Below are 15,385 nucleotides of genomic sequence, written 5' to 3'. Positions count from 1 at the left end.
TGGTGAATGGTGTATAGTGTATGGTGTATCTCTTAATTACTAGCGTTTCTTTGTTCATGTCATTCTATTTACTCAGTGTTCTGTCTGTACGATCTTGCTTTGATCTCTCTCTTCCAGGTGACGGACTTTCCCAGTCCTCGACCTTGTCTCTATCCAGGTGATGTGCCTCTGTGGCTGGCTGTGGCTGCTCTGCTGCCTCCCTATCCCTGGGTATGTCTGGGGTCAGTCTGGAGGTGGAGGGGGGGCCTGTCGGCTGATGGCTAACCCCATCTCGGGCAGTGTTTATCGGGCAGGAGATGTGGTCATTGGAGGCCTGTTCCCCGTCCATGTGGAAGCCCCTCTACCAGAGCAGGAGTTCCGGAGTATTGAGGGAAATGTGACATGCACAATGTACGCAACTCCCAAGTGATGTGTGATGACAGCTTTGTGTCATTGTTTTCACGTGTAAAGTGTTTTCAGTTATCTCCTCTCTACCTGTCTCTTCCCTTCCTCCATCTGTCAGGTTTTACCAGCGTGCTTACCGCTGGCTACAGACTATGATCTTTGCGGTGGAGGAGATTAACCGCGACCCATTACTCCTTCCTAACCTCACCCTGGGGTTCCTGGCTGCTGACACATGCCTGGCAGAGGGAACCACTCTGGGGGCAGCCCTAGCCATGGTGACCGGCCAGGATGCCTCTGTGGCAGGAACAGAGTGTGGAGCAACCCCTGAGGTGCCCGTGATCATCGGTGATGCCCGCTCCTCAGCCTCCATCGTGGTGGCACAGACCCTCGGGCCGTTTGATTTACCCATGGTGAGGCATGGGGTTGGATTACAGACCGGGATGGAAAGAGATAACGACTCTCTTACAGATTACATTCAAATATATATCTAAATGACTTTCTTACAGATTACACTCAAATATATTTCTAGATAACACTTACACATTCAATTAAATATCTATCTTGATGACTCTATGTTCACGTTTCCTCTCTTTCTACAAATTCTTATTATCCCTGACTCTCTCTCTCTCTGTTCTCTTCCAGGTGAGTTATTTTGCCTCCTGTGCCTGTTTGAGTGACAACTGGAGGTACCCATCGTTCTTCCGTACAATACCCAGTGATGCCTTCCAGGCTCGGGGCATGGCCAGGCTGCTGCATCAGCTGGGCTGGGAGTGGGTGGGGCTGGTGTCAGGGGATGATGACTATGGAAAGTTTGGGGTTCAGATGCTTCTCCAAGATCTCCAAGGATCTGGGGTTTGTGTCGCCTACGCAGAGGTCATCCCCAAGGTACGACCTCACTCTGATGATTTCTGTCTCTCTTTAACTCTGCTTCGCCCACTCTCCATGAATATAAAATAGAAACACTCTCTCTGATTTTCTCTGACTCTCTTCCCTCTCTCTCACTGATGGTCATCCCCAAGGTACCATCTCAGAGACGGATGAAGCACATCGTGGACACAATCAGAGGATCTACTGCCAGAGTGGTGGTGACATTCGCTATCTCTCAGGATGCACGGGTAATCAGTTACTGGTCAGAGTATTGTTAAGTATTTGTTACACAACTGTAGCAGAGTGTTTTTGTCCTACCATATCTTGATGCCCTTTATAGACAAGTATTTTCTTATTGATAATCATGTACTTCAACCTGACTATCTTGATCTTTTTAACCGTCTCATTCTTCAGGCCCTGATGGAAGAGGTTGTCCGTCAGAACATAACAGACAGGCAGTGGATCGCCTCGGAAGCCTGGGTCACCTACTCTACTCTCTCTTCCCCCAAAAACCTGCCCTCTCTTGCCGGGACTATTGGATTTGCCCTGAAGAAAGCTGTCATTCCCAGCCTGGGGCCTTTCCTAACCCGCCTCCGTCCTGATGGGGAAAACCAGAAATCCGACCCCTTCCTGAGGGAATTGTGGGAGGAGATTTTTGGGTGTTCCCTGGGGATTGACCTTAACATGAACCCGTCGTCCCGGCGACAGTGTACTGGTTCAGAGGTCATAGGTGAGGGAAAGTTTACAACTAATGCTCTGTTTTGTGTGTCCTGATCCATTCCCGATGTTGTCTCAGTAAAATAAAGTGTCAATCCTAGGTGAGGGGGAGAGCCAGTATGCTGACGTGTCTCAGCTGAGAGCCAGCTACAATGTGTACAAGGCTGTTTACGCCATCGCCCACGCCATTCAGGACATGGTGGCCTGTTCACCAGGGGAGGGACCCTTTAATAGTGGACAGTGCCCTGACATCAGGAAGCTTCAGCCCAGCCAGGTGACAATACCATGTTGATCTGTTTTCAGGTTAACAACTCTAACGTCTCCAGTCAGGATACAATGGACACACTTTATAAGTGTTGAGCACTAAAATCCCTGAGCCACCACTGGTTCTAACTCTAAATCCTGTTCCAATAAACCTTTTGTCTTTGAGATTGCTCATTATCTGAGGAGAGTGAACTTCAGTACTCCTGTGGGGGATTTGATCCACTTCGACATGAATGGTGATCCGCCTGCCTCTTATGACATCATCAACTGGCATGTGACCCACGAGGGGACGGCAGAGTTTGTCCAGGTCGGCCATTTTCTGTCTTCGGTCGGAGTGGACGACCAGTTTCACATCAATATGGAGAAGGTGGTGTGGGGAGGAGGCAGCGGAGATGAGGTGAGTACCACTTAGCTGGGTTTCTCTGGGGCAGAGAGGAGTGTGTGTGTGTGTGTGTGTGTGTGTGTGTGTGTGTGTGTGTGTGTGTGTGTGTGTGTGTGTGTGTGTGTGTGTGTGTGTGTGTGTGTGTGTGTGTGTGTGTGTGTGTGTGTGTGTGTGTGTGAGAAAGAAACTTGTTTAGTTTCTCACCCTGACATACAGCAAAGAGAAAGACAGGAATAAAACAAATAACACATGAATGTTCAGTCAGGAAGCTCTGTTAACAATATGATACTGAATGTTTTAGTCAACAATTTACTCACTGTCAACTGAATGTTAGTTCAGACAGGAAGCTCTGTCAACAATATGCAAAGAGAAAGACATGATACTGAAAGGTCAGACAGGAAAACAATATGATACTGACATGAATGTTCAGTCAGGAAGCTCTGTTAACAATATGATACTGAATGTTAGTTCAGACAGGAAGCTCTGTCAACAATATGATACTGAATGTTAGTTCAGACAGGAAGCTCTGTCAACAATATGATACTGAATGTTAGTTCAGACAGGAAGCTCTGTCAACAATATGATACTGAATGTTAGTTCAGACAGGAAGCTCTGTCAACAATATGATACTGAATGTTAGTTCAGACAGGAAGCTCTGTCAACAATATGATACTGAATGTTAGTTCAGACAGGAAGCTCTGTCTGTTAGTTCAGACAGGAAGCTCTGTCAACAATATGATACTGACTGTTAGTTCAGACAGGAAGCTCTGTCAACAATATGATACTGTCAACAATATGATACTGAATGTTAGTTCAGACAGGAAGCTCTGTCAACAATATGATACTGACTGTTAGTTCAGACAGGAAGCTCTGTCAACAATATGATACTGAATGTTAGTAAAGTCAGGAAGCTCTGTCAACAATATGATACTAAATGTTAGGTCAGACAGGAAGCTCTGTCAACAATATGATACTGAATGTTAGTTCAGTCAGGAAGCTCTGTCAACAGTATGATACTGAATGTTTGTTCAGACAGGAAGCTCTGTCAACAATATGATACTGAATGTTGGTTCAGACAGGACGCTCTGTCAAAATATGATACTGAATGTTAGTTCAGTCAGGAAGCTCTGTCAACAGTATGATACTGAATGTTTGTTCAGACAGGAAGCTCTGTCAACAATATGATACTGAATGTTGGTTCAGACAGGACGCTCTGTCAAAATATGATACTGAATGTTTGTTCAGACAGGAAGCTCTGTTATCAATATGATACTGAATGTTAGGTCAGACAGGACGCTCTGTTAACAATATGATACTGAATGTTAGTTCAGACAAGAAGCTCTGTTAACAATATGATACTGAATGTTAGGTCAGACAGGAAGCTCTGTCAACAATATGATACTGAATGTTAGGTCAGACAGGAAGCTCTGCCAACAATATGATACTGAATGTTAAATATTTACGTGGTCAGATTCCTCACATAGTCCCCAGAGGGTCCCAGCAAACCTGTGTGTGTGTGTGTGTGTGTGTGTGTGTGTGTGTGTGTGTGTGTGTGTGTGTGTGTGTGTGTGTGTGTGTGTGTGTGTGTGTGTGTGTGTGTGTGTAATAGTGGTGATGATGATGATGATGATGACTGCGTCCTCCCCACCGTCTGGTAGGTCCCTGTGTCTATATGCAGTGCTGCCTGTCCCCCTGGTACCAGACATGCGGTACAGAAGGGGAGGCCCGTCTGCTGCTTTGACTGTCTGTCCTGCGCTGAGGGAGAGATCAGCAACACAACAGGTCGTCTATCAACTTTTCTCATTCCAATTCATATTTGACTGGTCCTGATCCTGACTTGTACAGGTCCTGACTGGTCCTGGTTCTGACTGGTCCCCATTCTTACTGGTCCTGATTCTGACTGGTCCTGATCCTGACTGGTCCTGGTTCTGACTGGTCCTGATCCTGACTGGTCCTGGTTCTGACTGGTCCCCATTCTTACTGGTACTGATTCTGGCTGATCCTGACTGGTCCTGATTCTGACTGATCCTGGTCCTGACTGGTCCTGACTGGTCCTCATTCTGAATGGTTCTGACTGGCCCTGGTTCTGACTGGTCCTGGTTCTGACTGGTCCTGGTCCTGACTGGTTCTGATTCTGACTCTTGATTTCTGTTCCTTCTCTGTCAGGGTCAGTTGAGTGTAGCAGGTGTCCAGAGCGGTTCTGGTCCAACCCAGATCGTACGGCCTGCGTCCCACAGCTGGTGGACTTCCTCTCCTACAGCGACACCATGGGCGTCATCCTGTCCGTCATCTCAGTTTCCGGGGCAACGCTCACAGCTGGTGCCCTGGCCACCTTCTTCTACCACCGCCATACTCCCCTGGTGAGTTGAATCATGTGATCATAGAAATACAGTGAATAGAACGGGTGTCCCCATTCAAGTCAATGATGGCATAATGGATGGACTGACAGGCATTTTGGATGCGTTCATAAATTCACTCTGGCTAATCTACTCCGATTTCAGAGCACTCTGCTCTGATTCTAAATACTGTAGCTTAATTCAATTGTTGCCAGCAACCCAGTTGTAGTCACCAACGCGCTGGATAACACGAAAGTAGCCAAACCAGCTTCGTTAGGGCAAATAAAATGGTCAGAGTGAGGTGATCTCTCATTTATGTCTGGAAGTAGCTAGCAAACTAGCTAACTTTAGCAAGTTCAATTGAGTGCTTGACTGCCGTTGCTCGGATCAACCCTACTCCTCGGCCAGAGCGTCCAGTGGGTTCTCTAAATCCTCCAGGAGCGAAAACCTCTGAATTTACCAGCAGACAATCTGACAAACATCTGAGTTTACAAACACCCAGAGTGCACTCTGAGCGCTCTCTGGCACTTCAGAGTGAATTTACTACCCTTTGAGTGTTCCCGATGTCAGGAAGTAAAAGCTGGAAGTGTACCCTTCAATCTGTACTGTGATTTGTTGAGTCAACTCTACTGTCATTGCAAACAATACATTCCATTGCATGAGCCACATCAGTTGGTATAATTTTTTAAATATATATATATGTATATATATATTTTTTACCTTTATTTATACAGGTTTTCTCATTTAGATAACATCTCTTTTTCAAGAGAGACAACCTGTGGTTACCGAGGTTACCCATTGACTGACAGAAAATAGTTAACTTTTTTCAAACACAATTTTATTGTGGTCTGCTTGTTTTTAGTCAAGTTCAAAACTATATTTAAGAAAACTGCAATATGTCTGAAGATGACTTTTTAACATTGTATTCTCCAGAACATTCTCACAATTTCGTAAAGTGTAATATTGTAGGGCTTCCCTCATGCAACCTTTTCATGACGATGCTAGCAGCCACTCGCTAGCTACTGACCAGAACATTAAGCTAGCCAAGACCAACAACACATACAAACAGACTATACAACTACAAGTAGAGAGTGGAGTTACTAACAGACTATATAACTACAAGTAGTGAGTGGAGTTACTAACAGACTTTACAACTACAAGTTGTGAGTGGAGTTACTAACAGACTATACAACTACAAGTAGTGAGTGGAGTTACTAACAGACTTTACAACTACAAGTTGTGAGTGGAGTTACTAACAGACTATACAACTACAAGTAGTGAGTGGAGTTACTATACAAACAGACTATACAACTAACAGACTATACAAAAGTTACTAACAGACTATACAACTACAAGTGAGTGGAGTTACTAACAGACTATACAACTACAAGTAGTGAGTGGAGTTACTAACAGATATACAACTCAAGTAGTGAGTGGAGTTACTAACAGACTATACAAACTATAAGTAGTGAGTGGAGTTACTAACAGACTATACAACTACAAGTAGTGAGTGGAGTTACTAACAGACTATACAACTTCAAGTAGTGAGGGGAGTTACTAACAGACTATACAACTACAAGTAGTGAGTGGAGTTACTAACAGACTATACAACTACAAGTAGTGAGTGGAGTTATTAACAGACTATACAACTACAAGTAGTGAGTGGAGTTACTAACAGACTATACAACTTCAAGTAGTGAGGGGAGTTACTAACAGACTATACAACTATAAGTAGTGAGTGGAGTTACTAACAGACTAACAGACTATACAACTACAAGTAGTGAGTGGAGTTACTAACAGACTATACAACTACAAGTAGTGAGTGGAGTTACTAACAGACTATACAACTACAAGTAGTGAGTGGAGTTACTAACAGACTATACAACTACAAGTAGTGAATGGAGTTATTAACAGACTATACAACTACAAGTAGTGAGTGGAGTTACTAACAGACTATACAACTACAAGTAGTGAGTGGAGTTACTAACCGACTATACAACTTCAAGTAGTGAGTGGAGTTACTAACATACTATACAACTACAAGTAGTGAGTGGAGTTACTAACAGACTATACAACTACGAGTAGTGAGTGTAGTTACTAACAGACTATACAACTACAAGTAGTGAGTGGAGTTACTAACAGACTATACAACTATAAGTAGTGAGTGGAGTTACTAACAGACGACACAACTACAAGTTGTGAGTGGGGTTACTAACAGACTATACAACTACAAGTCGTGAGTGGAGTTACTAACATACTATACAACTACAAGTAGTGAGTGGAGTTACTAACAGACTATACAACTACAAGTAGTGAGTGGAGCTACTAACAGGCTATACAACTACAAGTAGTGAGTGGAGTTACTAACAGACTTTACAACTACAAGTTGTGAGTGGAGTTACTAACAGACTATACAACTACAAGTAGTGAGTGGAGTTACTAACAGATTATACAACTACAATTAGTGAGTGGAGTTACAAACAGACTAACAGACTATACAACTACAAGTAGTGAGTGGAGTTACTAACAGACTATACAACTTCAAGTAGTGAGTGGAGTTACTAACAGACTATACAACTACAAGTAGTGAGTGGAGTTACTAACAGTCTATACAACTACAAGTGGTGAGTGGAGTTACTAAATTACTATACAACTACAAGTAGTGAGTGGAGTTACTAACAGACTATACAACTACAAGTTGTGAGTGTAGTTACTAACAGACTATACTACTACAAGTAGTGAGTGGAGTTACTAACAGACTATACAACTGTAAGTAGTGAGTGGAGTTACTAACAGACGACACAACTACAAGTAGTGAGTGTAGTTACTAACAGACTATACAACTACAAGTAGTGAGTGTTACTAACAGACTATACAACTACAAGAGTGGTGTTACTAACAGACTATACAACTACAAGTTGTGAGTGGAGTTACTAACAGACTATACAACTACAAGTAGTGAGTGGAGTTACTAACAGACTATACAACTACAAGTAGTGAGTGGAGTTACTAACAGACTATACAACTACAAGTAGTGAGTGGAGTTACTAACAGACTATACAACTACAAGTAGTGAGTGGAGTTACTAACAGTAGTTAGTTAGTGGAGTTACCAACAGACTATACAACTACAAGTAGTGAGTGGAGTTACTAACAGACTATACAACTACAAGTAGTGAGTGGAGTTACTAACAGACTATACAACTACAAGTAGTGAGTGGAGTTACTAACAGACTATACAGCTACAAGTAGTGAGTGGAGTTACTAACAGACTATACAACTACAAGTAGTGAGTGGAGTTACTAACAGACTATACAACTACAAGTAGTGAGTGGAGTTACTAACAGACTATACAACTACAAGTAGTGAGTGGAGTTACTAACCGACTATACAACTTCAAGTAGTGAGTGGAGTTACTAACATACTATACAACTACAAGTAGTGAGTGGAGTTACTAACAGACTATACAACTACGAGTAGTGAGTGTAGTTACTAACAGACTATACAACTACAAGTAGTGAGTGGAGTTACTAACATACTATACAACTATAAGTAGTGAGTGGAGTTACTAACAGACGACACAATTACAAGTTGTGAGTGGGGTTACTAACAGACTATACAACTACAAGTCGTGAGTGGAGTTACTAACATACTATACAACTACAAGTAGTGAGTGGAGTTACTAACAGACTATACAACTACAAGTAGTGAGTGGAGCTACTAACAGGCTATACAACTACAAGTAGTGAGTGGAGTTACTAACAGACTTTACAACTACAAGTTGTGAGTGGAGTTACTAACAGACTATACAACTACAAGTAGTGAGTGGAGTTACTAACAGATTATACAACTACAATTAGTGAGTGGAGTTACAAACAGACTAACAGACTATACAACTACAAGTAGTGAGTGCAGTTACTAACAGACTATACAACTTCAAGTAGTGAGTGGAGTTGCTAACAGACTATACAACTACAAGTAGTGAGTGGAGTTACTAACAGACTATACAACTACAAGTGGTGAGTGGATTTACTAAATTACTATACAACTACAAGTAGTGAGTGGAGGTACTAACAGACTATACAACTACAAGTTGTGAGTGTAGTTACTAACAGACTATATACTACAAGTAGTGAGTGGAGTTACTAACAGACTATACAACTGTAAGTAGTGAGTGGAGTTACTAACAGACGACACAACTACAAGTAGTGAGTGTAGTTACTAACAGACTATACAACTACAAGTAGTGAGTGGTGTTACTAACAGACTATACAACTACAAGTTGTGAGTGGAGTTACTAACAGACTATACAACTACAAGTAGTGAGTGGAGTTACTAACAGACTATACAACTACAAGTAGTGAGTGGAGTTACTAACAGACTATACAACTATAAGTAGTGAGTGGAGTTACTAACAGACTATACAACTACAAGTAGTGAGTGGAGTTACTAACAGACAATACAGCTACAAGTAGTTAGTGGAGTTACCAACAGACTATACAACTACAAGTAGTGAGTGGAGTTACTAACAGACTATACAACTACAAGTAGTGAGTGGAGTTACTAACAGACTATACAACTACAAGTAGTGAGTGGAGTTACTAACAGACTATACAGCTACAAGTAGTGAGTGGAGTTACTAACAGACTATACAACTACAAGTAGTGAGTGGAGTTACTAACAGACTATACAACTACAAGTAGTGAGTGGAGTTACTAACAGACTATACAACTACAAGTAGTGAGTGGAGTTACTAACAGGCTATACAACTACAAGTAGTGAGTGGAGTTACTAATAGACTATACAACTACGAGTAGTGAGTGGAGTTACTAACAGACAAGTTAAATATCTCAACCTGTGATAAAATGTTTTACACACAAATTTAGCCTACTTGTTCACCAGGTCACCACATTTCCCACTCTCCCACACCAAATAGCTTGAAGCCAAGCGACTCTTCTCGCAGGCTTATCTTGTTACGTGTCATGGAACAACATAGCAGCTTCTTCAGCATGTTTTGTTATATCTCTGTAACAACAAATTTGACGATAAAGTTGATAATTTTACATAGGGGGTCATTAGGAAAGAATGTTTGTTTTTCCCACTTTGTGGGCGTGGTCGAGAGGAATTTCTTATTTTATGTGAATATTGACTCAGAGTATCAGTTCAGATCAAATGTTATTGGTCACATATTGATCACACATCAGATGTTATTGGTCACATATTTAACAGATGTTATTGGTCACTCACATATTTAGCAGATGTTATTGGTCACATATTTAGCAGATGCTATTGGTCACATATTTAACAGATGTTATTGGTCACATACACATATTTAACAGATGTTATTGGTCCATTTTTAACAGATGTTATTGGTCACATACTCATATTTAACAGATGTTATTGGTCCATATTAAACAGATGTTATTGGTCACATACACATATTTAACAGATGTTATTGGTCCATATTTAACAGATGTTATTGCTCCATATTTAACAGATATTATTGGTCACATATTTAACAGATATTATTGGTCACATATTTAACATATGTTATTGGTCCATATTTAACAGATGTTATTGGTCCATATCTAACAGATGTTATTGGTCCATAATTTACAGATGTTATTGGTACATATTTAACAGATGTTATTGCTCCATATTTAACAGATGTTATTGGTCACATATTTAACAGATGTTATTGGTCCATATTTAACAGCTGTAATTGGTCACATAATTAGCAGAAGTTTTTGGTCACATATTTAATAAATGTTATTGGTCATATTTAAGAGATGTTAATGGTCACATACTCATATTTAACAGATGTTATTGGTCAGATATTTAACAGATGTTATTGGTCCATATTTAACAGATGTTATTGGTCACATACACATATTTAACAGATGTTATTGGTCCATATTTAACAGATGTTATTGGTCACATATTAAAACAGATGTTAATGGTCATATTTAAGAGATGTTAATGGTCACATATTAAAACAGATGTTATTGGTCACATACTCATATTTAACAGATGTTATTGGTCCATATTTAACGGATGTTATTGGTCACATATTAAAACAGATGTTATTGGTCACATTAAAACAGATGTTATTGGTCCATATTTAACAGATGTTATTGTTCACATACACATATTTAACAGATGTTATTGGTCCATATTTAACATATGTTATTGGTCACATACACCTGTATTTAGCAGATGTTATTGTTCACATATTTAGCAGATGTTTTTGGTCACAAATTTAACGTATGTTATTGGTCACATATTTAGCAGATGTTATTGGTCACATATTTAACAGATGTGATTGGTCACATATTTAACAGATGTGATTGGTCACATATTTAACAGATGTTATTGGTCAGATATTTAGCAGATGTTATTGGTCACATTCACATATTTAACCTCTCTTGGGTAGGGGGCAGTATTTTTACGTCCGGATGAAAAGCATGCCCAAAGTAAACTGCCTGTTACTCAGTCCCGGAAGCCATGCATGTAATTGATATATTTGGATAGAAAACACTCTAAAGATTCTAAAACTGTTAAAATTATGTCTGTGAGTGTAACAGAACTGATATGGCAGGAAAAACCCAGAGGACAACCCCCCCCAAAAAAAAGAACTGCCGGCCACTGTTTTCAATGGCTGTCACTTTTATTATAGGGCCAAGTCCTCCCAGATTGCAGTTCCTTGGGCTTCCACTAGATGTCAACAGTCCTTAGAAAGAGTTTCAGGCTGTTTTTTTTTAAATGAGCCATAAATTGTAGTTTTTCTAGGTGGCTCCCATTTCGGCTGTCGTGTTTCCAAGCGCGTGGAAGAGCACCTGCATCCGTTCTTTGCGGATGTTGGCCAGGTGATACGCTACTGTCCCACCTGCCCATAAGAAGTTAACAGATGTCATTGGTCACATACACATATTTAACAGATTCTATTGCGGGTGTAAGGAACTGCTTGTGACGTAGCGAAATGTTACCGAAATTTGTCATACTGTATAAGGATAAGATTTATGATGTTACTGAATTTTCATTCTCTGTCTCATTTCAGGTGAAAGCCAACAACTCTGAGCTCAGCTTCCTGCTCTTGCTGTCACTCAAGCTCTGCTTCCTGTGTGCACTGGTTTTCATTGGCCGGCCGAAGCCATGGACTTGCATGCTGAGACACACCCTATTTGGTATAAGCTTTGTGTTCTGCATCTCCTGTCTGCTCAGCAGGACTGTGGTGGTGCTGGTGGCCTTCAGGGCCACTCTGCCTGGAGAGAACCTGATGAGATACTTCAGCCCCACGCAGCAGAGGATGGGAATCTCCATCTGCACACTCATCCAGGTGAACATCTAGTTTTTACTATTGGAATGTATTTATTTCCTTCACTGACCGTATTCTGTTGTTATGGTGACTGTGCTTTGTCCTTCCAAACCCCGTTCCCTTCCACAGGTGCTGATCTGTGTGCTGTGGCTGGTCGTAGCTCCACCCCGGCCGGCTGAGAGGGGCGGCACAGAGGGTCGGGGGCCGAGGGTGGTCCTGGAGTGTGACGTGGGCTCTGTGGTCGGCTTCTCTCTGGTGCTGGGCTACATCGGCTTGCTGGCCTCGCTCTGTCTCCTCTTAGCCTTCCTGGCCAGGAAACTCCCTGACAACTTCAATGAGGCCAAGTTCATCACCTTCAGCATGCTGATCTTCTGTGCTGTATGGATCTCCTTCGTCCCTGCCTACGTCAGCTCTCCTGGGAAGTACACTGTAGCTGTGGAGATCTTTGCCATCTTAGCATCCAGCTTTGGGCTGCTGTTCTGTCTGTTTGCTCCTAAGTGTTTCATCATCCTCCTGAGACCAGAGAGAAACACCAAGAAACACATGATGTCCAAATAGAAACCACCAAGAAACACATGATGTCCAAATAGAAACCACCAAGAAACACATGATGTCCAATTAGAAACCACCAAGAAACACATGATGTCCAATTAGAAACCACCAAGAAACACATGATGTCCAAATAGAAACCACCAAGAAACACATGATGTCCAATTAGAAACCACCAAGAAACACATGATGTCCAAATAGAAACCACCAAGAAACACATGATGTCCAATTAGAAACCACCAAGAAACACATGATGTCCAATTAGAAACCACCAAGAAACACATGATGTCCAAATAGAAACCACCAAGAAATACATGATGTCCAATTAGAAACAACAAAGAAACACATGATGTCCAATTAGAAACCACCAAGAAACACATGATGTCCAAATAGAAACCACCAAGAAACACATGATGTCCAAATAGAAACCACCAAGAAACACATGATGTCCAAATAGAAACCACCAAGAAACACCTCTATTGACCACAGGAGTGTGTTGTTGTGCCTCCTCAAAGTCAGTTATTGTAATAAATGATCCTCCATCTTACATTGATCCTCACTCAGCTTGTCCTCTTAACACCTCTATTAGCTTATTGTAGTGTTTGACAGGTGTCCTAATCAAATCGAATGAAACGAGAGTGTTCTCTCACTGCAGGCTCACAAGCTTTCATTCTCCTCTTCTTTCAGTGCTCAGTCAGAAATCAACCCCCTGTCTGCTCCCTAGCCCCCTAGCTCCTAGCCCCTAGCCCCTGATTTGATGGGTTTAGGAAACATAGTAGTAACTTCAACCAGCTCTCTGGTAGGATATCTCTTCTCACAGAGCCCTCTAACAGGGAGAGAGGATCAGAGAGAGGCTCGGTCACTAGAGGCCTGGCGAGGCTATATAGGATGTAGCCCTGCAGGCTAACACAGGCCAGAGTGATGAGAGAGTCCAGAGTGATGAGAGGTGCCAGAGTGATGAGAGAGGGGCCAGAATGATGAGAGGGGCCAGAGTGATGAGAGAGAGACCAGAGTGATGAGAAAGGGGCCAGAGTGATGAGAGAGGGGCCAGAGTGATGAGTGAGGGACCAGAGTAATGAGAGAGAGGTCCGAGTGATGAGAGGTGATGAGAGAGAGACCAGAGTGATGAGAAAGGGGCCAGAGTGATGAGAGAGGGGCCAGAGTGATGAGTGAGGGACCAGAGTAATGAGAGAGAGGTCCGAGTGATGAGAGGTAATGAGATAGAGACCAGAGTGATGAGAAAGGGGCCAGAGTGATGAGAGAGGGGCCAGAGTGATGAGAGGGGCCAGAGTGATGAGAGAGAGACCAGAGTGATGAGAAAGTCTGAGTGAAGAGAGAGAGGCCAGAGTGATGAGAGAGAGGCCAGAGTGATGAGAGAGAGGCCAGAGTGATGAGAGAGGGGCCAGAGTGATGAGAGGTGATGAGAGAGGGGCCAGAGTGATGAGAGGGGCCAGAGTGATGAGAGAGAGACCAGAGTGATGAGAAAGTCTGAGTGAAGAGAGAGAGGCCAGAGTGATGAGAGAGAGACCAGAGTGATGAGAGAGAGGCCAGAGTGATGAGAGAGGGGCCAGAGTGATGAGAGGTGATGAGAGAGGGGCCAGAGTGATGAGAGGGGCCAGAGTGATGAGAGAGGGGCCAGAGTGATGAGTGAGGGACCAGAGTGGTGAGAAAGGGGCTAGAGTGATGAGAGAGAGGCCAGAGTGATGAGAGAGGGCCAGAGTGATGAGAGAGTGGCCGGAGTGATGAGAGAGGGGCCAGAGTAATGAGAGAGAGGCCAGAGTAATGTGAGAGAGGTCAGAGTGATGAGAGAGAGGTCAGAGTGATGAGAGAGGCCAGAGTGATGAGAGAGGGGACAGAGTGATGAGAGAGGGGACAGAGTGATGAGAGAGGTCAGAGTGATCAGAGAGAGGTCAGAGTGATGAGAGAGAGGCCAGAGTGATGAGAGAGGGGCCAGAGTGATGAGTGAGGGACCAGAGTAATGAGAGAGGTTCGAGTGATGAGAGGTGATGAGAGAGAGACCAGAGTAATGAGAAAGGGGCCAGAGTGATGAGAGAGGGGACAGAGTGATGAGTGAGGGACCAGAGTGATGAGTGAGGGTCCAGAGTGATGAGAGAGAGGCCAGAGTGATGAGAGAGGGGCCAGAGTAATGAGAGAGAGGTCTGAGTGATGAGAGAGAGGCCAGAGTAATGAGAGAGAGGTCAGAGTGATGAGAGAGAGGCCAGAGTGATGAGAGAGGGGCCAGAGTGATGAGAGGTGATGAGAGAGGGGCCAGAGTGATGACAGGGGCCAGAGTGATGAGAGAGGGACCAGAGTGATGAGAGAGAGGTCCGAGTGATGAGAGAGAGGCCAGAGTAATGAGAGAGAGGTCAGAGTGATGAGAGAGAGGCCAGAGTGATGAGAGAGGGGCCAGGGTGATGAGAGGTGATGAAAGAGGGGCCAGAGTGATGAGAGAGGCACCAGAGTGATGAGAGAGAGTGAGACCAGAGGGCCAGAGTGATGAGAAAGGGGCCAGAGTGATGAGAGAGAGGGGCCAGAGTAATGAGTGAGGGACCAGAGTAATGAGAGAGAGGTC

At 43.0% G+C, this 15,385-nt stretch overlaps 1 protein-coding gene across 1 annotated transcript; it reads left to right on the top strand.

Moving 5' to 3' along the window:
• The first annotated feature begins 160 nt into the window (after positions 1 to 160).
• On the top strand, positions 161 to 12,822 carry LOC135546680 (extracellular calcium-sensing receptor-like). The gene is made up of 11 exons (XM_064975294.1): positions 161 to 390; positions 503 to 794; positions 1,027 to 1,269; positions 1,404 to 1,499; positions 1,666 to 1,981; positions 2,070 to 2,242; positions 2,399 to 2,629; positions 4,273 to 4,396; positions 4,781 to 4,974; positions 12,007 to 12,285; positions 12,394 to 12,822. Exons 1-11 carry the CDS (start codon positions 161 to 163, stop codon positions 12,820 to 12,822), a joined length of 2,607 nt encoding a protein of 868 aa, XP_064831366.1.
• The last annotated feature ends 2,563 nt before the right edge of the window (positions 12,823 to 15,385 follow it).

The sequence above is a fragment of the Oncorhynchus masou genome, chromosome 9 (assembly GCF_036934945.1).
Source record: "Oncorhynchus masou masou isolate Uvic2021 chromosome 9, UVic_Omas_1.1, whole genome shotgun sequence".
In the NCBI taxonomy this organism is placed as follows: Eukaryota; Metazoa; Chordata; class Actinopteri; order Salmoniformes; family Salmonidae; genus Oncorhynchus; species Oncorhynchus masou.
This window is presented reverse-complemented; position numbering and strand designations above follow the sequence as displayed.